This window comes from Ascaphus truei, chromosome 13, assembly GCF_040206685.1.
Source record: "Ascaphus truei isolate aAscTru1 chromosome 13, aAscTru1.hap1, whole genome shotgun sequence".
Classification (NCBI taxonomy): domain Eukaryota; kingdom Metazoa; phylum Chordata; class Amphibia; order Anura; family Ascaphidae; genus Ascaphus; species Ascaphus truei.
In genome coordinates, this window is record NC_134495.1 from 14,692,521 (window position 1) to 14,720,076 (window position 27,556).

General features: G+C 48.4%; 1 protein-coding gene across 2 annotated transcripts in view; it reads right to left on the bottom strand.

Annotated features, from left to right (window-relative positions):
* MMP17 (matrix metallopeptidase 17) overlaps positions 1 to 27,556 on the bottom strand; it is a 65,870-nt gene that overhangs the window by 11,004 nt on the left and 27,310 nt on the right. For both annotated transcript variants that reach the window (XM_075568640.1, XM_075568641.1), the window contains exons 2-3: positions 5,738 to 5,870; positions 1,381 to 1,510 (exon numbers count right to left, since the gene is read on the bottom strand). In XM_075568640.1, coding sequence (XP_075424755.1) covers positions 1,381 to 1,510; positions 5,738 to 5,870 — 263 coding nt within the window. The remainder of the gene's footprint in view (positions 1 to 1,380; positions 1,511 to 5,737; positions 5,871 to 27,556) is intronic.

A 27,556-nucleotide genomic window follows, 5' to 3' on the forward strand; every position in this document is an offset into this window, starting at 1 on the left:
GCTGATTGATTTGTAACAATGCATTCACATGGAGCGCAGACATCAAGTAACATTCATGTACGTCTCACCTTCTGGATTTTGCTGCTGCCATTGAAGTCATTCTAGAATGTTAGCTTTGTGGCCAAGTATTCTTCCCCCCCTGCTATTTATGTGAATGTTTGAAGATCTTACCCTCATTCCCCATATCTGGTCTCTTTTCCGTAGGCTAAACCTGTGTGTGGCTGTGTACGTGATTGACACTTTATGAATAAAATAATAATTGTGGTCTGTGTCTCCAGAGGGCGCTCTTGTCACACACATGTTTAAAGAAAGCATGTGTTGATTTTCCACAGGTCTACAGTTTACAGACAGAGAGGCCTTAGAGCAGGAGTGGCTCAACTCCCTGTCCTCAAGGGCCACCAACAGGCAGGGTTGCCACCTTCTACTGATAGCCAACCCGGAGAAAATGTAAAACGATAAATGCCCTTATTTGGTGCGGCGGCGGCTCCCGGCATCCTGCTGCAACTCCCCCTCCAACGTCCGTGAACATGGCAGCGCGGCGTCAAAGGAGGCCGCGTTGCCATGACAACGGGATGCTACATGACGTCATGACGCTACGCGGCGTCACGTTGTCAAGGCAAGGTGACGCCACGTCGCGTCATGCCATTACATAGCATCCCGTTGTCATGACAACGTGGTGTCATATGACGCCCGCGCAGCCATGATCACTGCAGTTGGAGGGGGGAGTTGCAGGAGAATACCGCAGAATGCCGGAGACGCAGCCGCACCCCGTCGCCACCCGGAGATTGAAAGGCTAAACCCGTAGCCCGGAGGTAAGTGCCGAAACCCGGAATCTCCGGGTCAAACCAGGTCAGGTTTTAAGGATATCCCAGCTTCTGTTGGTGGCCCTTGAGGACTGCAGTTGGCCAACCCTGCCTTAGAGGCTCAGCTTTTGTTAACACCATTTTCTCTAAGAAGCCCAAGTACTGTCAATCTAAACCAGTCCAAAAACGTTATGTGATTTTGCTTCCATTAACTTCCACCAGGAACCACAGGCGTTTTAGAGGCTGCCAATGGATGAATGTCACTGGCAATTAGGCAAGTTCCTCTCGTTGGTCTTCTCTGAATTCTAAATTACCCTTTTTTTCTGAGGAGGGGTCATTTACTGCATTCCAACAGAGAGGAAGCTAAAGCATCAGTGCCACTTGCTACACTTCAGCAAAGTATGTGGGTAAGCAAATAAAAGAGGAGATTGAAAGTCCAGGCGCACTTTTGATCTGTAGAGGATTTAAATGTTTAATCCTTGCAATCCCATTGCCCAAACCATAACGTCGTAATCCATCATTATCTGGCGAGTGCCTGCATATCATGTCACAGAGTAAATGAAAGATTGATGCCTACCTCCAGGACAAATTCCTCTTATTCCACTTGGCCAGCGGCTGTGCGTTTCGCTTCCTCCGTGTGGCTTGCGATTGGGACAGGTCGGGCAGAGAGCAGCGAGGCGTTTTCATCAGTTCTAAGGTGGCATCGTCTGCATTTAAGAGGAGAAGACACCTTTCGGTAAGTGCTGCCGAGTCCTGATCCTTCTTGATTCTTTTGTTCAAGTTTATCCGACAAAGGCCCATATTCACTCCGTGCTAAACTGTAGCACAGCCCAAACTCCCATTCAAATGCATGGGCGTTCAGATATGCTCAGCTAAAGCTTTGCACCCTTTAGCCCCCCAACAGGTCATGTTTTCTGGATATCCCTTCTCACAGGTGGTTCAATCAGTCCCTGCTTCAGCACAGGTGGCTCAATCAGTCCCTGCTTCAGCACAGGTGGCTCAATCAGTCCCTGCTTCAGTACAGGTGCCTCAATCAGAGACTCAGTCTTCAACTGAGCCTCCTGTGCTGAAGCTGGTATATCCTGACCTGTTGGGGGTGAGATGGGGGGGGGGGTTGAGGACTGGACCCCTGCCTTAGTGAATATGGGCCAAACAGATTAGAAATGTAGTACTGTACTCTGCTCTAGTGTTGAAGCTGATACACAGTAACTGCAGGTTCTTGAAATTCTAGTCTGTTTCTGAGTCGCGATTTCTAATTCTGTCTGTGTTTTGGTTGTTGTTGTTTTTTTTTTAACTTCTATCTAGATGACCAAGAAACCATCCAGAGAAGTGGTCAGCTCCTGCAGGTCTATTGTGTAAAGTATGACAACTACCACTTCTTTACAACGATTCATAAAAATGACCAATCATTCCTAGTGCTCTCTGGTAAACAGACCCTGGCTGGGAGCTTAATAAATGATGAAGTTTGTCAGCTTGTGATGCAGAGAAATATACAGCGGGATCCTATTTGCTACAGATCAGTCCTTAATTAATGGATAAGCCAACAATTCAGAGACCCGAGGTCTGTGCTTCATACAGCCAAATTGACATCAAAAGTATATAAAAAAAAAAAAATGATAAAAAAAAGGCAGCGATAATAATGTATTCCCTGATGGTCTTACTCCCCGAGATTGGTTAAACATGGCAATGAAACAGACAGCTGCTAGGTTTTTCCAGCGGACATCAAAGGGAAAAAACTACACAATTGTAATTAATAATTAAGAGAGTTTTCAGGCTGAAGGGAATTATGCGGAGGGGGGAACTTAGAGGAGCAGCTGCTGCTTAATCCCTTTGTGTCCAGTGGGGCCTACCAAGCATGGAAGAGCAATATGTTTTCGGAGGCCTGCCTGGCATTTGGGAACTTGTACTCCCACCTCCTCTGTGAAGTAGCTCTGAGGTTAGAACTCCGAGGGACCATGGCTTTAGTCAAATGGAACGGGACTGTGAACCAGTCACTACAAACATACATGTTAATGAACCCTATTAATTAAACCAGCGGTGTGCAAACTGGGGGGCACGAGACTGACTGCGGGGGGCGCGGGGTTTACAGAGGCCCCGCGCGCTTCCCCAAGGCACTTAAATAAAGGTCATGTGGCATCACGTTGCTATGGCAGCGTGACGTCATGCTTCCGGAGCCGACACCGGAGCCGAGGTAAGCGGGAGTGGGAGTGGGGAGGGGGGGGGATCAGAGAGAGGGGAACCGCCAGCTGGGGGGCGCAGGGCAAAACGTTTGCGCCCCCCTGAATTAAACTATACAAACAGCATTTTTGGGACCTAAGAAATGGATTGGTACATCTCTAAACATCATTACCCCAAGGCACGTTGGGCTATTTGTTACTAAGCAGTGCTAAGCCATAAGACATTGTCTCCTATTTTGCCCCACTGACATAAGTGAGAGATGTCACCATGTTACAAAGCAAAGGTGATGAAAAAAAAAAAAGAAGCCATGTTTTCATCATAAAACTTATTAGGAAAGACTAAGGGACCGCAACATGTATAGCCTGGAAGGAAAGAGGGAGAGGGGGAATTTATATATATTTCAAGGGTATTAACAAAGCAAGAGAAGGAAGCATATTTCTGAGCGATACTAAAAGCAAAGCCTCTGAATAAGGAGGATCAGGGAAAACATGAAGAAGGTTTTTTTTTAAAAGTAGTGAATCCGTGGAACAGCCTTGCAGATTGGACGGCCTAAGTGGTGCTTATCTGCTGTAAATTTCTAGGTTTGTAAAACATAACCGTCAAAACATAGGCTAAGCATCCGCTGAGCTGGAAGGGAATAGGAAAAGGTCTAGGGGGTACTGTATGAAGTTGACAATTCGGGTAAGCCCATGCAGGGAATAAAGGGGTTTGGATATTAACTCCCTTCTTGACTCTTTACAATCTGGTTTCCGTCCTCTACACCAGTGTTGCCCATCTATGACATCATCCACGCTGACAGACGGAGGGAGTCACGAGCAGGGAATGAGTCATGGAGCAGAGATGGGGTCACCAAGGGAGAGAGACACGGCAACCACCATAAATTTGCCAACGACCCCCAAGGGGATCGCGACCCATGGGTTGCACCCCCCCTGCTCTACACTCCAATGAGGGAGCACTAAGAAAAGTGACCAATGATCTACTCACAGCTAAATATACGGGTCATTTCTCCCTACTAATTCTCCTGGATCTCTCTGCTGCATTCAACACTGTGGATCACCCCGTTCTACTGAACATTCTGCACTCTATTGGCCTGCATGATGCAGCATTCTCCGGGCTAACGTAATACCTTTTCAACCGCTCCTACATTGGTTTCCTTCTCTGGTGTCTCCTCCCATGACTTCTCCCCCATCCCAAGTCTCCAACTGTTTCACTGCAATCTCCTCCTGGAAGTCTAAGGCCCGCGGGCATGGTACCTCGGGCCGTGCTGAGCAGCGCTCCTGCTCAGCCTCGCCTGCTCAAGCTGGTGCTTTTTTGCGTCCTGGCAGACGAGGCAGTGAGCGCGCTTTGGGGGTGGGGGCGGAGGCATGCCGGAGGTGGAGCGGAGGTATGGCTGGAGGCGGGGCTAGTCCCTCGTTCCCATTGGATGTTTGCGGTCACGTGACCGGCCCTCCGCTCCGGAAACCATGAAAACTTAATTTAATATGTCAGCTGCAATTCAGAACGCTGCCGCACGCCCCCGCACGCGCCCGCTGAAGCCACACACATACAAGATGCAGGAGGTAAGTGTGCTGGCTCAGCACGCTATTTTTTACAGTGCCCGCGGCCTTACTGTGACCTGAAGCTTAACATGTCCAAAACAGAATCAATATTCCACTGCCACCGCTACACCAACACTCTCCCTCACATCAATAACACCATCATCTCCTCAAGCCCGCTGCCAAGGGGTCATCTGTGACTCCGATCTCTCCTTCATTCCTCACATTCAATCCCTCACAAAGTCCCACCATCTCCACCTCAGAAATATCACCAAGATACGCCCTTTTTCTCACTCACATTGCAACTAAAATCCTAATCCACTCACTCATCGTGTCCCACCTCGATTACTGCAACCTTCTCTTAGTTTGCATTCCCCATGTCCGCCTGCCCCCACTCCAATCCATCCAAAATGCTGCTGCTAGACTCATCTACCTCACTCACCGCTCCACATCTACTGCTCCACTACGCACTACACTGGCTTCCCATAACCTCTAGAATTACATTAAAAACCTTCGTAATGACTTACAAAAGGTCTCAACAACACTGTCCCTCCCTTACATCTCAGCCCTCATCCACAAATACATAACTGGATGCCCCCTACATCCACCTTTCCTCCCACCTTATTACCTCCTCTCACTCCCACCTGCAAGACTTCTCCCGTGTTGCCCCCTCTCTCTGGAATTCCCCCAGCTTTCAGATGTTTAAAAACTCCCAGAAAACTCACCTTTTCAAGGAAAACCACTCCCCATACGTCTCACATCCAACTCCACTCCCCGTCCAACCCCGTTGGGACCAGCTGTGTGGCTGAAACAATCTCCACCCTATATAACACTCCCCGCCCCCCAACACCTTAATGGCTTCAGCTGTCAGACTGGGCCATATTCGAACCTGAACCACACCTTATCCTACAATAATCCTACAAAACAAACAAAACTCCAGCAATATATATATGTGTGTGTGTGTCAAAAAGGAGAGCTATTGAGCTATTGAGCGTGGCATATAATCCTTCTTGTTTCAACATTGTCCCTCATTCCCTTTACATTGTAAGCTCTTACGAGCAGGTCCTTCGTTACCTTCTGTATCTGTGTGTGCATGTCTGTTCTCATCTGTATGCAACGGTTAATGTAATATACATAACTCTGTATCCCATTGTACCGCGCTGCGGAATATGTTCGCGCTTCACATATAATAATAATAATAATATAAATGTTTGAACTCACCTAAAATCCCAGTAGCTTTCAGCCCGCCAAATTCTTGCATTGCTTTGATGGCTTTGGACAGCTCCTCCCGCGTCTGTAGTTGCCCTGTAACCGGATCAGGTGGGGGCAGATAGCCAAATTTAGTCAACCAATCCTGTTTATAGAATGGGTCAAATAAACAAAAAAACAAATGGTTAGTACCGTAAGGTTCATAGGCACCGCTTGTTCATCAACTTGTCGCAGAGTTGGGGCGGTCACTTCATTACTGAAATCTTGAGCCTATTATTGGCCCTGGAATAATAATGGTGCCATAGGGTGGTAGTGTCTGGTAACCTAAGTTATAAGTGCCTTACTATTCTGATAGCAACCATTTAAACCCATTTGCTGCCAGAGGAGCCTGCAATGCATAGCTTTTGGGTTAATGTAAAAAAAAAAAAATCACCATGTTCCAAATCCCTTTAGAATTGTATAAATTTTGGATCTCCGTGTCAATGTAACAAATGACCTCCCCGCCAAAAGCTTGACCTCTGAAGTGAGATACATGGACTCAAGATCCACCGGTCTCTGACTCTGTCTCGGACTTTGGACAAGTAATTTAGATTTTAAATGTATCAGGATTAAGGATTGTAAGGATTACTCGTGCCAAAAAGGAGAGAACCTAACAGACTTGGAATAGAAACTCCCACAAAAGATAAGGGCACTTAAGGGTATGTGAAAAGTATCAAAGCAAATATATTCATACACAACTCAATGCAAACGTTTAATTTACTATATGTGTATTAACATGTTTAGTTGCTACTCTGAGTCTATACAGAGAGTGTAGTTTTCAGTTATGATATCACAATATATATTATAATTGGATATGTGCTCTGGGGATTTGCTAGGCTCCTAATCTACAGTGAAGCATTTAATACACCTGGTTTAATTTATGGGTATTGTTTCAGGTGTAGTTCTTTCGTTATTATTTCACACGCGAATCAATACTTTAATCATTTTGATGTCCCCATAGCTATGGCTTTCATACAGCGCTTCTTATCTGGTATTTGATTCATCCCATAAGGGTCTCCTTGAACCATGTCATTCTGTGCATGCAAATCCCTTTGTGACATTGTTAAGGAGTGAATTCATACTCCAATATGATGTATCAGTGTATCTTCATGTTCGCCATATGATATATACCCCTGTGTTAGTGAATTAGACTTACCATATGGGGGTTTGGAGATCTTTTATTATGTGCGGTGTACTTTTCATATCCTCCTTTACATGTGTATGGAGTTAATTGGTATCTCTTTAGCATCCTTCACTAATACACTGGATTTTGCTGGGTATAGAATATACATCCTTATCTCTGCATTAATGTACATACATTTAGCGTCTGGTAGCCTCACATGTTTATATTCTGTGCATATTTCATGTGGTTTGATAACGGTTGTATTTTTCTCTTCCACCTGTTCCTGAAAATGACATCATTTCATGAGACTACTTAACATAACCTACATCCAACATTAGATACGCCCCTGGCGAAACGTGCGTAGCGTGACGTCATCAACAGATGCCCCGAAGGTGACCCTGTTTGGATCGTCATTGTGCTTGCAGCAAGTGCGACTTTGCACATATGGAACCCACAACACGGCTTGGAACTTACTCTGAATGAGCTTCACCACATTCACCGGACCCCAGGTGTAATCTAAGGCCTCGGATATAGGAGGCGCGTGCGGGGGAGCGCATGGCGTCCACGTGCCCCTGTAGCTTGAGCGATCAGCGGCCTTTGGGATTTGTATGAAGTGCGCGACGGTGAGGCGTGGCAGAGGCGGGCCGTGACATCACTTGAGCGGTCCGCCCCCATTGGCTGAATCGCTCACGTGACCCGGCCGTCGCGCGACCAAATCCAAATCTTTTGTTGGCTAAAAAAAAAAATCTGCCGCTCCGTCGCGCTTCCTCACGTGCGCGCGCACTATGGCCGGCCCCATAGATCCCCTGCATTTTGTTAGAGCCGCGTGCGCAGTTGCACGCGGCGACGCTCGCACCATGGCCTTACCAATTTTGGAGACTGCTCTCGTTATTACACAGCGAACGGGACAGGGTTTTTCCCCAGCAGTTTGCTTGATCTGTTTTACTCTGAACAATGCACGTCTCTTTAAATCAGTTCCTAGGCCCACACACTTAGGGCCTCATGCAGAGAGCAGCGCTATAGCAAATATCGCCATTTTTTGGTGAAATTCGCGCAGAAAACAGCAGAAAATGGCGAGGTAGGAAAAACACGCCATTTTTTTTTCTATTTATAAATCTCGCCGCGCGGCTGGCGAGAACCTACATCTCGCCAGTGTTAAAAATATCCAAATTCAGAAAGGCGCGATCGCCATCTAGCGGCTGTTATTGGCGCGATTTTCTACAATTTCCTCCGCCAACAAAAGTTGGCAAGAAGCAGGAGCTCGCCGGCCATAGAAAAAATAAAAAAAAAAGCGCAATTTTTTTCAAACACTTTTCTGCAGCGCGCATCTCTCCATTTTAAACTCAACACACGCATTCATGCTTTCAATTGCAGATTTCGCACATTTCTGCATATGGAGAATAAAACTCTCCATTAAACCTACTTTTTCTTAAACTCTCCAATTATTTCTACCGCTGCTCTCTGCATAGGCCCCTTAGTAACTACGTTATTGACATTAGGGCAGCATTATACTACCCGGGTTCCTTTTGGGGTGTTTTGTAACCGTACATTGCTATCTTGTGTTTGACTCACTGCACCGTGCTGTGCTTGTGACTGTTCCACTCGCTGAGCTGCTAATCCTTTTGTGTCTGTACTCCAATTAATTACACTGTACACGTTTTGCCACCTTTACTTACATTTTTTTTTGTGAGGGGGTCACGGTGATTACCCCTCCTGACTAATGGTCTCCACCTTCACTCCACTTCTATATTAAATGTTGTGTGATATACAGTATTGTACCTTACTGTAGGTGCTGCTTCTGTTGAGGAATATTCCTTTTGAAATGTTTGTAACCTTTTGCATTGAGTTGTGTATGAATATCTTTGCTTTGGTACTTTTCACATACCCTTGAGTGCCCTTATCTTTTGTGTGAGTTTCTTTTCCTGCTCTGTTAGGATCTCTCCTTTTTTTTGGCATTATTGCTTTTACTCCCCTAGGTGCACCCCAGCTTTATTTGCTCTGGTTGGGTATTGATATATATTTTTTCAGGCTGATGCGGTCTCCCTTCTCTTAATTCAAGGATTATTCGTGTCTGCATTCACCTACTCGGCGTATTTCTGCATTCTGCATTCACTAGCAGCACAGCAGACAGTAGCGAGAGTCAATCATTATCGTGTTGACTTTTCACGTTACAAAATGTGTCAGATCAAAGCACACCATGAAAAGCACTTTTTCATCTACCGACCCGATATCTCCAGACATCAAAAGCTGGTTTCGCACAAACTGCCTGCTTCAGCACAGGTGGCTCAATCAGTCTCTGCTTCAGCACAGGTGGCTGAATCAGAGGCTCAGTCAAAGACTGAGCCTCTGATTCAGCCACCCGTGCTGAAGCAGGGATATCCTGAAAACCTGACCTGTTGGTGGCCCTTGAGTTGGCCAATCCCTGCTCTAATGAAACAATTTCCTGTCATTGTGGTTGAACTGCAAATTCCAGTTCTGAACACCGTAAATATGGGAGGTGCTGGGGTCCCCTAGGGGGGCTGCGACTTGCTCATTGCATAATAAATGCCCTGAATATTTGAAAATTCATTTTAATTTCAGCTGTCATTTTACTTGTCACATACACACTTCAGCTCAGCTTAATTCACTTGAACCTGGCTTCATTTTATAACAGGCTCTAAACAGGCTGAAAACATGATCCCTTCCAGCAGATTTCTGCATTCACTGTAACCTTCAATGACTCGTTCCTATCATGAATAAGCCAAGAGGCATTGGGAATACTTACAGTATAAAGCAAGCTTTAGAAATTTGATATGTGTAATGATCTTTTTTTTTTATCATCATTAGTCTCAGCTGGAAGGAGTTGTCTGGTATTCAGAATACAGCACCATGCATTTTTGTTGTTGTTGCTAGCAAGTCTGATTCAAAAGGAGACCAGTGAAAGGTTAACTGCAGACCCACTGCTAAACACACACAGATAGCAGTCTTCACCAGGATCAGTGCCAGCACATTAACCCCTTCACAACCAGCATGTTTTCCTGTAAGGAGACTTAAGGCTGTGTTTATAGTGGCGTAGTGCTTGCTGATCCGGAGCATGGGTGGGAACGGGCTCGTTGTCCCCCTTCAGCCCCGATCCCTGTGGCTGCCTGCCTGGGGCAGGAGATGGAGAGGGGTGTGCGGCCGCCGGGGGGTGGGGGGGGGGGGGGTGTGTTCCCGGAGCATTGTTGGGAGCGGGGTACTGTGCGGTCGGCCCCTGGGGCTTCTCTCTTCCCCCCCCCCACCACTTTGTGTGTGTGTGTGTGTGTGAAAGAGAGAGTGAGTGTGTGTGTGTGTGTATGGGAGAGAGAGAGTGTGTGTATGGGAGAGAAAGTGTATGTGTGTGCTGGTGCTGTGTATGCAGTGTGTGTGTGCAGTGTATGCAGTGAGTGTGTGCAGTGTATGCAGTGAGTGTGTGCAGTGTATGCAGTGAGTGTGTGCAGTGTATGCAGTGAGTGTGTGCAGTGTGCTGTGAGAGTGCTGTGTATGCAGTGAGTGTGTGCAGTGTGCAGTGTATGCAGTGAGTGTGTGCAGTGTGCTGTGAGAGTGCTGTGTGCTGGTGCTGTGAGTGTGTGCAGTGAGTGTGTGCAGTGTGCTGTGTGTGTGTGCAGTGTATGCACTGTGCAGTAAAAATTTGAAATTATTATTTTTTTTAATTCGGGGTCCATACATATACATACATACATACATACATACATACATATATATATATAAAAAAAAATATATATATATATATATATATATATATATATATAAAAATATATATATATATATATATATATATAAATATCCATTATATCCATGTATATAGGGGATATATATTAAATGAGATATATATTTTATATATATATATGATATATATATTTTGGATATATCTATATATCCTATATATATCATACATACATATCCATCACACAGATCCTTGTCCCGCCTCCCAACCCGCCTCCGCCCCACAAGCCCCGCCTACCAGAGCACACGCTCTGTCTGAGGGGCAAGAACATGAAAAGCAGCTGCTTGGTAAGCGAGAGGTGAACATCAGCGCTGGAGAGCACGGCCACTCTCCACTATAAACTCAGCCTAAGGGACTAGAGCAGTGTTTTTCAACTAGGGTTCCTAGGAACCCTTGGGTTTCCCTGAGCATCCCTAAAGGGTTCCCTGGTCATTTTAAAATTGCACCAAATACAGTGGCATCTAATCTCAGACGCGCTGTTAGAGAGGGTTGGGGTTTCCTTACACTGCATCTGATCTAAGACGCGCTATTAGAGAGGGTTGGGGTTCCTTATGTAGCCAGGTCACCTGTTTCCTCCTGCGACCCCCCCGGGAACCTCCGTGGCCCAGAGCGATGTGGGGTGCTGCCGGAGGCAAGCGGCAGACCCGACGGCCATTCCGGAGGGTGGGGGCCGAGGAGGGAGCAGCGCGTCTTCCCCTGGTGGTTGCCGGTTGCCGGGGACGCGATCGGGCCGTTGCTATGGCCGCGGTCGCGTCGCTAAGGTCCCGGCGGCTCGGTAATCCGGGCGGCGCCATTGCTCAGCGCGTTGCGAATGCGCAAGGGACAGGAAGAGCCAGAGGCCCCCGAGCAGCTCGCGCATGCGCGGCGGGAGCTTTAGGGGCAAGGAGGAATCGCGCGAGGGCAGGAACAGGCCAGGAGAGTCGCGCATGCGCAGAAGTAGGTAGGGAATACAGCCAGCCTTTAGAGGGTCGCGCGAGAGTAGGGATAGACAGGGAGAGGTGGCGGCGGCCATTAGGGGTTAGTGCAGGTGTAGGACAGGCACGCATGCGGCCCCAATGTTATTACAGGCGCCCAGGGACTACAATTCCCATAGTGCTTAGCGAGGGAGGCACCAGGTGCCTCATAGGAGCCAATAGGGCTGAAGGACTGCCCTGGAGGGATATAGATACATTTCGCGGGCTTGGAGTACGGCAGTCAGAGTCAGGAGCCCAAGGAAGGAAGGAGGTAGGGTGCAGGAGCCGGAGACTCCCTGCACTAAGGCCCTAGTTAACCCTGTATTACCCCAGGTTAGTGAGTGTTGCCAGGGATAGTCTCAGAGAGGGACCCTGTCACTCATGGTAGTCAGAGCTGGGGAATAGTCAGGGATAAAGGGGGCTGAGGTTAGTCTGCAGAGCGTTGCGGCAGGCGTTTAGGTGAATTAGTGGCACGAGACCGCTGGGGGGTTCATAGCGGTAACCAGTCCGGGGAGCCATAGCCCAGGGTCCGTGTTCCGAGTGGCGAGGCCACTGGGGGGGTTCATAGCGGTAACCAATCCGGGGAGCCATTGCCCAGGGCGGCGTTGCGCGTAGTACGAGGCAACTGGGGGGGGTTCATAGCGGTAACCAGTCCGGGGATCCATGGCCCAGGGCCCGTATTATGAGTAGGGTGGGTACAAGACCTACCTATATAGGATAGGCAACCCCGAATGCCCTAGGAGATTGACCCTTAAGCCACTTAAGGATGCTGTGCTATAGGGATGGCCTATAGTGCAGGGTGTGTCACGTTGCTGTTCCCGGAAAGCGGTTGGACCCACGTTGGGGTCCACAGAGACTGTGTTACTGTCTGCAGGAGTTCGGTTGGAGGATCAGAAGGAGGCATCGCTCGACTGATCCTTTTAGAAGCTTGTTGCTGACCCGAGCACCGGAGTGCTCGGCAGGTATTATGTCATCACATGTGCACCAACAGGCCTAGAGGTTTAGTGACTGCGCAGTCACCCAGTGACTATCTCTGTAGGAGTACGGGACACTGGGTGGGATCACCTGGTGTCGGGGAATCGTCCTGCGAGACGTCACTGTCAGTGTCCCCTCGTGAGAGGGACACAGGTTATTATTATTCTTTGTAGTAAAGTCATTAGTTATAATATAAATCACTGTGTGTGTGGTTTCTGATTGGGTTCCTATGTAGGGTCATTCTACACTTCCCTAGAATCCTACATAGGTGGAGGCGCTGAACCAAGAAACGTTCCAGAGGATTCACCCCAGGCTCTCATTAGCGGAGGCTCAGACCTCCTGTGAGCCTGCAGGTATACGCACCACACTGGTAACACTACATGTTCTACTCACCCACACTATATATGAGATTGGGTGGGGTGGAATACCCGTTACATTTGGAGGCGCTGCTGAGAGAGACCTGGGGTGCCCTGTTCCATTTTTTTTCAAATTGTCCAAGTCCTATTTTTTTTTCCACCATGGTTGTCAAGTCCGGACACGAGGTCCTCGCCTGGGCCTTGAGGATAAATAATCTTAGTCCCCGCCGTGTGGTGGCCTTAGAAGGAGTTCCCGCCAATATATCTGAAGATGAGATCTATGAGCATATGCGCAAAATCCCTGGATGGCAACACGCTCTTCTTATAGACTTAGAGCCAGCTTCCACGTCCCCGTGGAGATCGCGGCTTTTTGTTGTGTCATCCTCAATGGATATATGCCCGTCCGAGTCACCGTCCATGTTATTTATGCCCGGGTGTCCCCCTGAGGGTTACCCTTTAGTATACGCTGACCCCGCGCCATGGCAACTTCCTCCAAGTGAGATGCGTGCACGTGATACCGCTCCCCAGGCGCAGAATGATTTTGCAGAAAACCATCCGGGACTGGCGGGAAAACCAGAGCCCCGCCCCCGCAATGTGAGTGACTCAGTGCAGAGACAGAGCCACTCAGTGATAGAGCACACCCCTCCTTTAAATTCCACCAGGGGGAGTGAGCACAGTGAACAGCCATTAGACCCTTCTATTCACCAGGAGGAGGAGGAGGAGGAGGAAGGCATTGTCGTAGACATGGAATATTTTCTTTCTGAGCAGGAAACCGAGATAGACTGTCAAGGGATACACCCTAGTGTGTATGTGGCCTGGCGCGCGCCCGGAGTAGATTCTCTTCTCTTCATATGCTCCTGCCTGCAAGAAGCCCACGCTCAGGGAGCCAACGTGGCTCAGGGACCCCTCGACTTCAGGACCATCGAGGTGGAAGGAGAAATGGGCATACAGTGTTTTAGCCCCACGTGCGGCTGTTCTAGAGAGACATTGACATGGTGGTCCTACTGTAAATGTTGCGGTGTGCGGTTACTGAAGTCTATTGTGCCCCAGCATGCAGAAGTTTCCAGTGAAGAGGTTGAAGTTCCATCGGTGGCGATGCGCCTACCGGCGAACCACCCCAGCGGTGATGCAGAGGATACAGAGTCTGCTGTGGGTCCGTGTACCCTGGAAAAGGTGTATCCCGATGTTGCGGACCCTGCTGTGGGCCCGTGTGCCCTACAATGGTCAGTCCGACCTACTACAGAGGTACCATCGGTCCTAGGTGTGGGACCAGTACCTACAGACGACCAGGGTGAGTCGACTCCCCCAGGGGTGTCGGGGGTGAGCCTCCAGGTGACCGCGGAGCACGATGGCTCCTTAAGTCTGGTCGCCCGGGTGAAGGGCTCCCCTCTGCATCGCGTCCTGGTGGAGGTGTCCTCATTAGAAGGTAGCTGTCCCGAGATGAGAGTGGACCAGTGTCTACCGTTGATCCTCCCGGAAGAAGGGAAGCCCATCGTCAGCCAGCAGAGTGGTAAGGAACTCCCTTGTTCCCCACAGACTCCGATGGAGGTGGCCGTGAAGAAGGCCAAAGCTACGGTTCCTGAGCGGAGTGTGAGCCCGTGCGCTCCGACACAAGTGGTCCCAGGACTGGGATCCAACGCTCCCGAAGTTCGAGTCCGTGAGTGGACTGTCCCAGAAGAGTTGGGGACAGGTCCCGATACCACCAAGGTGGGAACTGACAGCGTCCCCGAGGACCTGTTGGCCACCGTGAATCACCGCAGGGGTAAGGTGTCTACTCTTTTCCCCCTGCCAGGTGAAACCGAGACATCGTCCAGTGCTCGCTTCTCGGTGGAAGCCTCGCAAAAATATAGGGACAAGGACTGTGTAAAGGAAGATCCAGGGAGACTGGCCTCCTTTAAGCCCAGAAAGGAGCGTGCCATTCACCAGGTGGTGGACCGCGGGAAAGGTCCTGGCCTCCTGGTCTACCGCATCCCTGCCGCGGATGACCGGGTAAAGGCCCAATTCAGAGACACTGTGCTACTCCTTCCACCAGGGGGAGGAAGTAGCGAAGAGCCAGTAGCTGTCGCTTTAGGGTGTGCTCTCCGAGAGATTCACCCCGGGGAGGCTCACGGACGCAAAAGTGAGGTACACCCACATGTTCAATTAGGGGCACCCCACAAATGGTCTCAGCAAGCAGCTGATACTCAGCTGGCCTCGGGTATTATGGGGTGTGATGTGACATGTTTTGGTGAGGTTAAAGTCGACCTGATAAGTGTACCGGTTATACCCTGCAATTTTTCATTGTGTAAAATTGTGCCATGTTATGTCATTCCCCAAGCGAGGGCGTTGGGTTTTTCACCAGGGGGAGAGTGTAGCCAGGTCACCTGTTTCCTCCTGCGACCCCCCCGGGAACCTCCGTGGCCCAGAGCGATGTGGGGTGCTGCCGGAGGCAAGCGGCAGACCCGACGGCCATTCTGGAGGGTGGGGGCCGAGGAGGGAGCAGCGCGTCTTCCCCTGGTGGTTGCCGGTTGCCGGGGACGCGATCGGGCCGTTGCTATGGCCGCGGTCGCGTCGCTAAGGTCCCGGCGGCTCGGTAATCCGGGCGGCGCCATTGCTCAGCGCGTTGCGAATGCGCAAGGGACAGGAAGAGCCAGAGGCCCCCGAGCAGCTCGCGCATGCGCGGCGGGAGCTTTAGGGGCAAGGAGGAATCGCGCGAGGGCAGGAACAGGCCAGGAGAGTCGCGCATGCGCAGAAGTAGGTAGGGAATACAGCCAGCCTTTAGAGGGTCGCGCGAGAGTAGGGATAGACAGGGAGAGGTGGCGGCGGCCATTAGGGGTTAGTGCAGGTGTAGGACAGGCACGCATGCGGCCCCAATGTTATTACAGGCGCCCAGGGACTACAATTCCCATAGTGCTTAGCGAGGGAGGCACCAGGTGCCTCATAGGAGCCAATAGGGCTGAAGGACTGCCCTGGAGGGATATAGATACATTTCGCGGGCTTGGAGTACGGCAGTCAGAGTCAGGAGCCCAAGGAAGGAAGGAGGTAGGGTGCAGGAGCCGGAGACTCCCTGCACTAAGGCCCTAGTTAACCCTGTATTACCCCAGGTTAGTGAGTGTTGCCAGGGATAGTCTCAGAGAGGGACCCTGTCACTCATGGTAGTCAGAGCTGGGGAATAGTCAGGGATAAAGGGGGCTGAGGTTAGTCTGCAGAGCGTTGCGGCAGGCGTTTAGGTGAATTAGTGGCACGAGACAGCTGGGGGGTTCATAGCGGTAACCAGTCCGGGGAGCCATAGCCCAGGGTCCGTGTTCCGAGTGGCGAGGCCACTGGGGGGGTTCATAGCGGTAACCAATCCGGGGAGCCATTGCCCAGGGCGGCGTTGCGCGTAGTACGAGGCAACTGGCTGGGGTTCATAGCGGTAACCAGTCCGGGGATCCATGGCCCAGGGCCCGTATTATGAGTAGGGTGGGTACAAGACCTACCTATATAGGATAGGCAACCCCGAATGCCCTAGGAGATTGACCCTTAAGCCACTTAAGGATGCTGTGCTATAGGGACGGCCTATAGTGCAGGGTGTGTCACGTTGCTGTTCCCGGAAAGCGGTTGGACCCACGTTGGGGTCCACAGAGACTGTGTTACTGTCTGCAGGAGTTCGGTTGGAGGATCAGAAGGAGGCATCGCTCGACTGATCCTTTTAGAAGCTTGTTGCTGACCCGAGCACCGGAGTGCTCGGCAGGTATTATGTCATCACATGTGCACCAACAGGCCTAGAGGTTTAGTGACTGCGCAGTCACCCAGTGACTATCTCTGTAGGAGTACGGGACACTGGGTGGGATCACCTGGTGTCGGGGAATCGTCCTGCGAGACGTCACTGTCAGTGTCCCCTCGTGAGAGGGACACAGGTTATTATTATTCTTTGTAGTAAAGTCATTAGTTATAATATAAATCACTGTGTGTGTGGTTTCTGATTGGGTTCCTATGTAGGGTCATTCTACACTTCCCTAGAATCCTACATAGGTGGAGGCGCTGAACCAAGAAACGTTCCAGAGGATTCACCCCAGGCTCTCATTAGCGGAGGCTCAGACCTCCTGTGAGCCTGCAGGTATACGCACCACACTGGTAACACTACATGTTCTACTCACCCACACTATATATGAGATTGGGTGGGGTGGAATACCCGTTACACTTACAATGCATCTGATCTCAGACGCGCTATTAGAGAGGGTTGGGGTTCCTTACAATGTATCTGATCTCGGACACGCTATTAGAGAGGGTTGGGGGTTCATCAGAATTTCACATAGGGTTCCTTAACGAAAAAAAAGGTTGGAAACCACTGATCTAGAGGTTGTCCCAGGCTCCTGTCCCGAGCACATACTATGTCCACCTAGGCCAGGTTGGGAAATTTAAGCTATTGCACCCAAAATATACCTTTTGTTGATTTATATAACGACTTTATCCATGCTGCGTCAACCACATGAACTTGGGCAGGCAATTTTTATGCACTTTCGTCAGCATTTTTGCCGCACAGAAAAAATAATAATAATAATAATATATATTTAGAACATACCATTAATATCCGTACGCCCAGCGCCGTCCGTTTCTGTGACGCAAAAAGAAACCAAACAAACAAAATGTAACTCCACTCTTTACCCAGCTCTAAAGAAGGTCACATCAGATTAGTTATGTACACTGGCAGAGCCCCGTCTCTCAGGCCTTTGCAGGGTGCTGGGTAGGTGCAGGCTGGGCGTGGATGCATATAAGGAGCAGAAGATGGGGGCGCCAGGAACATTTATAAAACAAAAGGTACTTTATTGACAGCCGTCTTAAAGCTGCAGTTCAGTCAATATCCTGCATGTGTGTTTTTTTTAATAAATCAGTTCTGTAGTAAGAAAAAATACTTTTAGCATTTTCTGTTTTTAAAAAAACAACTTTGAAAGACCAATTTTCTTGTATTCTATTTTAACAGCCATTTGCTAAGGCACTGCCCCTTCATGTCCTGTCACAATCCCTGGCACACCCCTTTGTCAGCCCTGCCCTCCCTCTTGCACATGTCAGTGCAGGATTGCTCATGAATATTCATGAGCTTCCACTGACAGACAAGCAGAATATAAACAAATCCCAGCTTTTAATATGTCACCAAATTTCGACCTATCAATACATGGAGAACGAATTGACTGGCAGCTATACAGTTCTATAGGTAATTAGAGATTGCACACATAAAACTATTGAAGTAAAAAAATAAATGTAAAAAAAAAAAAAAAAGACTGAACTGCAGCTTTAACCCCTTCAGTGTATATTTCACAGAACAGTTGTATGCATTTAGCATAGGGACCTGCTACTGAGACTTACCTTGACGTTGGTTAGCAGGCTTGTCATTATTTGATCAAAAGATGTAACCAAAAGTCTCCTTTGTCTTACAGACTTAGGTTTCACACTAATGATGAATATGCTAAGGTAAGTGTTGTTCCAATGTAATTTAAATCACTGCACATTACCTTGGAAATAGGTATATTAACCATATTTTCACTATTATACCCATGCGTGTACAGCAAATTAAAAAAGAAAAAACACACTTGTGGGTACATTTGCATGTCAGACAGATCTGCAACCCTGTCTTTCCCCATTATTTCTTAGCATACACTGGTTCCACTGGAGCCAGGGATTCTGGGTAATGACATGCAAATGAGCGGGTCCAACCTTTCTTCTAACTTTGTAACCACTGTGTTACCAATGTAACCACAGTGTTACCGATGTAATCACTGTGTTAACAGCAGTGAACCATGTGTGATGTTACTAAGAGGTCTCACTATTTTTTTTTATATACTGTACAGACCCAGAGAACCACAACTTTTTTTTTATTTGCAAGCCTATATAGCAGTTGCACTTGTTAAAATACACTCTCCTTATGTCTTTTTAAAGTACAGGCAGTCCTCGTTTTACAACGCTTCGCTTTACAACGAATCCCTTAATCTATCTTTCCCCCAGGCTTCCCTAATTAAGATGGCTGGGGGCTAGTGTACTCAAGCAACACTTCAATAACGACTACCTACCTGGGGACTATCTTATCCCTTAGGTAATTAAGCGTAGTGATACAGAGTTTAATCCTATTTTAATCCCCATTGTTTTACTATGTTTCTAATAAAGTTTAGTTTTAAATTTACACCATCATCTCAGCACAGTGTCTGAGTGCTCTACTGGGGTTCTTTCCTCCGTTGTTTATCAAGCCTATATAGCAGTTGCATTTGTTAAAATACACTCTCCTTATCTCTTTTTAAAGTATACCTCATCTGAACTTTTCTAGAATGAGGTCCCCCTGAGCGTTCTCCCAATGTTTATGAGGGTTAGCATTTCTGGAAATCAGACACTACACTCCTTTCTCTTTTGAATTAAAGCGTTGAGACCACTGGCTAACAGGAAAAGCAGTTCTACCCAGCAAGGCTAGGGAGGCACAGATTTTAACCCAGACACTAAGCGGCTGGATGTAACACTGGGATTTGACCCTGGCATGTGCTTTGGCCTCAGGCCTTGTGCTGTGTCCATCCCTGATGCTTTTTATGTGTCCCTTTTACATAACCAAAACATTGGTGGGAGAGAAATTAGCTATTCTATTTGCCTCTGATTGCTAACGAACAACCATCTGTGACAAAACCGCCCATGTGCCCGGCCCGTATCCCAGCTCAGCTGGGCCTCATTTAATTATTTAATTGCTCAGAGCCTCTCTCCCTCCACCCCTCCTGAGGGACAGGAGGGATACAGACACAGGGAGATAAAGAAGGGGGGACACTGAGTTATAGCAGGGACAGACAGATTGGTAAACTGAATACAGAATGGGGGGGGGGGGGGGGCGAGGAGGGCATAGGTAAAACAAATGCTTTTGGGGGGCCCTGTTGAAAAGGATTGGGGACCTCTGGGTTAACCGGGTTACATTTGGATGGATGAACGTTCCAAGCACTGCTGTACAAGGCACTAAGCTCGCCAGTCAATGAAAGGGTTAAACAAAAAGGAGAAACAGGTGAAATGAATCTAACATATCAGTGAACTGAGAACCCAGGCAGCTGAGAAATTCAGAGACTGTCCTAATTAGCACCGAGGAGCAATTAACTATGAAAGATATTAATGTGGAAACGGGCTTAGCAACATCATTTCATTTCATCCCAGACATACTGTACAGCCCTTTGCCTGCAGCGCATTGAGTAGTTACTTATTGCATTGTTTGGGATCATGTGAAAATGCTGATCCAGCTGCCACTGCAAACATGGAATATCAACCAGAGACGTGATTCTCCCAGGGTTCTCTGTGTGTGCGGATTGGAGCCAGACTTGCTGTCACCAGAGCCGCTCCTAAAAAAGCGAAATGCTGCAGCTCCGGAGAAGGTAGAAGCCGCGGCCGCAGCCTACATCAGACTTCCCGCTGTGTAAATCCCTGCAGCCAGGGGTTACCGTGGTCACCTTCCTGCGGATTTGGGCCAATAAGTCTGGGCCGCAGACAGATTTTCTGGGGCCCAGGAATAGAGTTACGTCCGCCCCCCCTCCCCCGGCGGTATTGTGAGCCCCCTTCCCCCCCCATCCATCCATTTCACACCTCACGAGCCCCCTCTATTTCCCACCCTTTTCACATCCCATGTATTTCTCTCCCCTCCGTCTCACTCACCCCCTATCACTCTCCCCACTACCCTACATCTCACTCTTACTCCCTTTTTTCCCTCCCCTCCCTCCGTCCCCTCCTCTCCGTCCCGTCCTCTCCCTCCCTCCCTCCTCTCTCCTCCTCTCCCTCCCTCCTCTCTCCTCTCACTCGCCTCCATCTTCCGTCAATTACCCTACTCTCACTCAATCCCCCCCACAAAATATAACCCCACCCCAATACATATTAAAAAGACCCCCACCCCCCCAATACACATTAAAAAGACCCCCACTCCCAAATACATATTAAAAAGACCCCCACTCCCTCAATACATATTAAAAAGACCCCCACTCCCCAATACATATTAAAAAGACCCCCACTCCCCAATACATATTAAAAAGACCCCCACTCCCTCAATACATTTTAAAAAGACCCCCACTCCCCAATACATATCCATCGGCGGAGGACAGTGATAGGGGCGTGCAGTGAGAGAAAGCTGGGGCCAGGTCACGAGAGGACCGGCAGACGGGCCTGGCCAGAGGTCGGACCCAACTTGTGCCGCCGGGCCCCCCTGCCGCCACAAGGCCCGGGAGGTGGGCTCGGGGAATGCACAGGAGGGGGCGCACGGGAGGTGGACTTGGGTGGCGCACGGGATGTGGGCGGGTGGGAGAGAGATGCCGGGCAGCTGCAGCATCCTCCGCGGCTGCTGGGTTGGCGAGCGGGAAGTAAGCTCTGGGGGCGGGGGGCGAGGCTGGCAGGCAGCTGCAGCATCCCCCGCGGCTGCTGCATGGGGCAGGAGGCGCACGCGGGGGGTGCAGGTTTGGCGCTTTCCCGCCCTCCGTCCCACGTGGGGATCGAGGAAGTGAGGGGAGGGGGGAGGGGGGGAAAGCGAGGGGGGGGAGGGGCAGGGGGAGGGGGGGGGGGAGCGGGGGGAAGCAGGGGGAGGGGAGGGAGGGGAGGGGAGGGGGAGGGGAGGGGAGGGAGGGGGGGAGGAGGGAAGGGGAAGGGAGGGGAAGGGAGGGGGAGGGAGGGGGGGAGGGGGTGGAAGCAGGCCAGGCCCACAGGCAGCAGACAGGACACCCTGCGGGACCTCGGCTCTGCGCATGAGCAATCGTCGCCATTTTTTTTTTTTTTTTTTAAATACAACGGCCAGGGCCGCGCAGGGGCCCGGTGGCCGGGCCCCACTGACTCATGAGGCCTGGGACGCCCGTGCCCTTTGTCCCCCCCTGTTGGCAGCCCTGGATATGGGGCATTGCTAGCTCTATGCAAGAGACTGCCAATTTAACCCTTACTACAGGTAAGAAGCCAGGTACCTCCCCAGTGTAGGAGTAAGAGGCTACAAAGGGGGATGAAGTTTAGGTTTTGCCACGAGTTTCTGTCAAGTGAAATGTATGTAAATCCCCGTGGGGCCTTATACACGGACTTCAAATAAAGCACCTTTTTATGTTTTACAAAAGTTCACGCCCAGCCTGCACCCACCCAGCACCCTGAACAGGGATGATGGGCTGAGCAATGCAATGCATATTGTAGAACTGATGTGAGCTCTTTTGGAGCTGGGTAAGGAGGGTTACCAGTAGTCATCACCAAAGTCCTATGGGAGGAATCAGCGCAGCCTACCTGTGAATTGTCAAAGCTGGTATGTTTCACTAGTTGTGAGCAACCTTAAGCCTATACCTGAGTGCTTTGTTTGTGCCAGTCTGGAGTATGAATGTGTGTGTTGTGCCTTTCAACTTTGCTTAGAGCTGAAGAAGTATATTATATGATAGAGCAGGGGTGGGCAATCTTTCCCTGCTGCCCCCCCCCCCCCCACCTCACTTATCTTGTCGTCTCCGGCGTCAAATGACGCGTCGCCGAAGACAAGGTAAGAGACGTTGCAGAGGTCTCACGCGTTCCTCCCTACGCATAAATTTAAATGCCTTGGGGGAAGAGTGCGGGACCGCTGCAACCGCTGCGCACCCCCCCTGAAAATCTTCAGCCCCCCCCAGGTAGCGCACCCCTGGTATAGAGCACTGCTTTTGAAGTGGGTGACCATGGTAGGAATCTCGTTGTGACCTTGGGCAAGTCCATTTATCTAACTGATACAATTGCTGTTGGACTGTTTGATTTCAAGTGCTGGTTGTATCAAGTGTGCAGTTAGAACACAATATATTTTTAAAACCTTTTAACTGATTGGTTGGCTTTGCCAGCCAATCGGTAAGTACAGCATCTGGTTAGCCAAGTCAGGACCAACCAGAAAAAGGTTTAAAATAAATATACAACAAAAAAACAGTATGTAAGTGCACCTTTAACTGAAAATAAAGTGCACTAAAGGAGGATGTGGAGTTTGAAAGAAACACCATGGGGGGGATACCGAGCAGAGCACCCCGCTTATGGCCCACTGGGAATTGAACACAGCTTCCTGCCCAGTAGCCAGAGTGTGGGTGTACTCTGCTCGTATACGGGAGCGCACCAGCACCCGGAATAAGGCCTGGCAGGTAAGGGATACCTCCCCAGCCAAACGCTGCTTCCAGAACGAGTTGGAACAAGGAAGGGGTGAAACGAGGTATAGTATATTCATGTACAGTTTATTATTAGCACTTATAACTCCATAGTGCAGCAATGAGCAGGATTGAAGATGCCACTCAATGCACATCTTGCCACATGTATGTGCACTTGGAGCAGCTGTTCCAGGCAGCATACCGCTGTGGGAAGTGTGAGCAGGCGGTCTCTTTAGAGTCTCAGATTCTGAGCTGAAGAGGAAACTTGCAATATTGAGGGACATTGACAATCTTGAAAGGAGTTTAGTGCTCATTGAGTCGGCTCTGGCTGGGACTAGTGGTGCAGAGGGTGGCGCTGTGAGTGAGGAACAGGTAGGTAGCTGGGTAGCAGTTAGAAAGGAAAGTAGGGGGCAGAGGAAGAGGCAGGCCAGTTCTGAGCTCACCCATCCTGACAGATTTGATAGAGTGAAGATATTGGGAGCGTCAGGGCAGGAAAGGCTGGGGGAGACTGATTCCTCTAGCAGCCAGGGGAATAGTTCCTCCAGCACAGAGGGGACTCGGAACACTCAGAGACCAAGAAAGATTGTGGTGGTAGGGGACTCCATTATTAGGAAGGTAGATAGGGCAATCTCTTGCCATGACCGCATGAACCGAATAGTTTGTTATCTCCCGGGAGCTCAAGTTCGACACATTGTGGATCAGGTAGACAGATGTTGGGAGGGGCTGGGACTGACCCAGCTTTCTTTTTACATGTTGGCACTAATGACCAAGTTAGAGAAAGATGGAGGATCCTAAAGAATGATTTTAGGGATCTAGTCCAAAAGCTGAAGGCAATGACTTGCTGAAATACTACCAGTGCCATGCGCTACCACAGGGAGACAGTCAGAGTTTAGGGAGGTTAATGCATGGCTAATAACGTGGTGTAAGAAGGAGGGCTTTGGGTTTTTAGAGCACTGGGACTCCTTTTCTGAGAGGTGCCATCTTTATTCTAGGGACGGATTGCGCCTCAATGAAAAGTGATCTCCTGTGCTAGGGTGGAGAAAGTTAAAAAGGTTCGAGGAGATTTTAAACTAGGATGGAGGGGGAGGGACAAGAAACAGATAAACTAAATAGAATAGATAGGGATGGGGAAATAGCAAGGGGTCATGGAGGTAGAATGGGGGCAAGTAGTAGTTTGGCAAGCAGGGAGACACCCATATTAAATACAGATGCTACTAGAAAACTTCTAAAGACTAAATCCAATTGGAGTAGAAAAATAGAAAAAAAAGGAGATTTTTTTAAAACTGTCTATGGGCAGCGCCTCTGATTAGATTGTAAGCTCTACGGGGAAGGAAGTGTCCCTGTAGAAATTCTATGTACAGCGCTGCAGACACTGTTAGCACTATACAAGAAAAAAAATTATTATTATATTGTGTAGGTTGATAAATACGGTGCTAAATAGACTTGGAAATGCGTATCAAATTCACGTGTGTCACACCTCTTCAGTGGCAAAGGGACTACTGATCGTTTCCATTCTAAGAAGATTCATTTCACATGGAATGACGCTTGTCTGTCCTGCACACACTGGTAACATGTCCAGCCAGAGACGCTCTCTTCCAAATTACTCTTCCATCCCTGCCTTCTGTCCAATCCATCCTGACCAGTACAATAAGCAGATGGGACACCGGGAGCCCGCGTATTGTACTGAGATCCAAGTAACCTGACAACCTGGCAATGAGCAAATCATAAAGTTCTATGTTCAGCTCACTGGAGCCAGTGGTAATATTCATTTTAATGGGTCTCAGTCATTTAAAAGCAAACGTTTGCTGAATAGGCGAGTAAATTGCAGACATTTGTTTCAATTTCAGTGGCAATCGCCTTTCAACTCATTATTTTCATGAGGACAAATGAATCAGTGAATAAAATCATTAATGAGCCTCACACATCTGGTGCTGAGAAATCGTGCGTGCTAGGAGCTTCTTAACCCTTGCTTGCCAGAGGTACCAACAACGCATTGCAAAGCAGCCAAGAAGAAGGGAACACGCTGAAGATCATATAGGGTCTCTAAAAAGGGGTAATGCTCAATATTGGGCGTCCTATGATTTTGGGGGGCTGTGACTTTTTAGATGTTATCCCAATGTCTTTCACCCCCTGTCCTCACTTACATCATGATCTTCAAATGGAAATAAGCAACATGAGGTCTCCTGTTATAAATTATCCATGAGTATTTATGAAAATAGCCTTCCCTCGCAGCAAATGTGTGAGTCCCTTAAACGCCGGCATTAAACAAGCACATTGGTCTGTTTAAGAATGCCTGCCTGCATGCTTTATAACAGTTTGTCACATCATCGTCTGTTGAGCTTTTATAACTAATGCATTGTATTGCCTGTTTCAGAAGACAACAGTAAGGATTAGAACTGTGCCTGCTACTCAGCCCATCAATATCAATGAAGACAGAGCTCCGGAGAACCACAAGCTGAATGTAAATGGACCCCAGCAGTCTGTTCAGAGAACATGCTGACCTTTCCTTGATGGACCTGCCGGGAACATGTTGCCTGCTGGATATTTGCTACGTTCATCTGCACTCGGACACAAAGCACTATTGTTTATGTTAACTTCTTAATCATCATTGATGTTTACAAAGTACTGCCACAGTATGTATTCAAATGATACGACACAATAAATTCCGGCCATGAAAACCTTAATGACATAGCTACCCAGAGAAATGCCAATAAAAGGTCTGTAGCGGTCAGTACACAGTTTCTGTCTGCAACGTCAGTCAACAAGAGAAGCCAGTGGGGAGTGAACATAACAGGGCGTCTACAATGTATTTGGACAGACTCCAGGCCTCTGCTAATGGCAGTAGTTGGGATATGTAAGAAATCACAAGTTTTGTTCAAGTTTAGTTAAGTGTTAGCATATGTTCTAGAACAGTTTTTTTCAACCAGGGTTACTAGGAACCCTTGGGTTCTCCGGTCCTCCCAAAAGGGTTCCCTGCAATTTTCAAGTCATGTGAAAATTGTACTAAATACAGAAGAATTTACAATGCGTCTGATCTCAGACGCGCTATTAGAGAGGGTTGGGGTTCCTTACAATGCGTCTGATCTCAGACGCGCTATTAGAGAGGGTTGGGGTTCCTTACAATGCATCTGATCTCAGACGTGCTATTAGAGAGGGTTGGGGTTCCTTACAATGCATCTGATCTCAGACGCGCTATTAGAGATGGTTGGGGTTCCTGCACAATGCATCTGATCACACCGGGTTTGCATTGTTGCAATCTTCCAAGGAAACCTATAGAGGATTCAACTAGACGAGGAATCACCTTGGGAACGGGTTTGGCTGATTATAAGGTAATTTCCTATTTTTCACCCAGACGCCATAGAAGTCTCTTTTTCCCCATCAGCGCTATTAGAAAGGTTTGAGATTCCTTAGAATGCATCTGATTTCAGACGCGCTATTAGAGATGGTTGGGGTTCCTCAGAATCTAACACTATAATGATAGGCTTCCTTAACCAAAAAAGGGTTAAAAGGGTTAAAAAAAACACTGTTCTAGAACCTAAGTGATAAGGTGCTAATATTCTTACAGTATGCAAAGACTGAGCATCAACATTGACAAAATATTGTGTCCATATTGTTAATACCCAATGATGGGTGTTTCTTTCATGAATATGTCTAATAACTACATTCTGAGTTTGATATCAGCAGATGAAATGGCTTGTCCAAGGTTCTGGTACTGGATTTCAAAACATGGTCTCCCACTTCAAATATCAGCATCATAAGCCCAAGCTACTCCTTCTCTGCCAACAACATGACACCAACACGCTACAGAATTGAAGTCAACTTAGAGGCTCTTCCGAATATTTGTTAGAAACAAACAATACACTTTTCCCCCACTCCTCTAAGCAATCACGACAACCTGTATGAGAAGAAATCGCAATCATGGTTAATTATGACAAAATACAAAGCGGTATCTCTAGTCTTCAATAGGTTAAAGTGGCATGAGAGTAAAGACTGAAAGAATCAACGAGTAGGGATCACCTCTATTATGTATGTTTCCTAAAGTATTAAATCATAAAAATATGTGTTTTAAAATAGGGTGATGTCATTTAACATTGTGCTGCCAAGATGAGCTTGTACAGGACTCTCTGGGAGAAAAAGAGTTAAAACATGTAGGCTCACACTGCCATATCCTGCTCTAATCCACTACTCAGAAAAGATAATGCTTTTCAACTGAACCAGGTGGCTCCACACTCTTGGCTGTGTATCCTTAAACCAGGGACCAATCACCTGTTACCAGCATGGGCTTCCATTGGGAGCTCCACCATCAAATAATGCATTTAAAAACATGGGCTTCCTTGATTAATTCATGGGGAGATTTCTCCACTGGGAATCCCTTCTGTAGACACTTCTCAAGTCCATGAATGTTTTTGACACATCCCTGTGGCTGTGGGAAGTCAGATCTGGCGAAATGTGAGTCGGGGACGGATCAAGATTCTATTCCTTTACAAATTGCAATGGATCATAAGGAAATCCAGGGATTTATCTGCATCCACAACTCTGGCTATGGATAATTATTGCACAGAGCAGT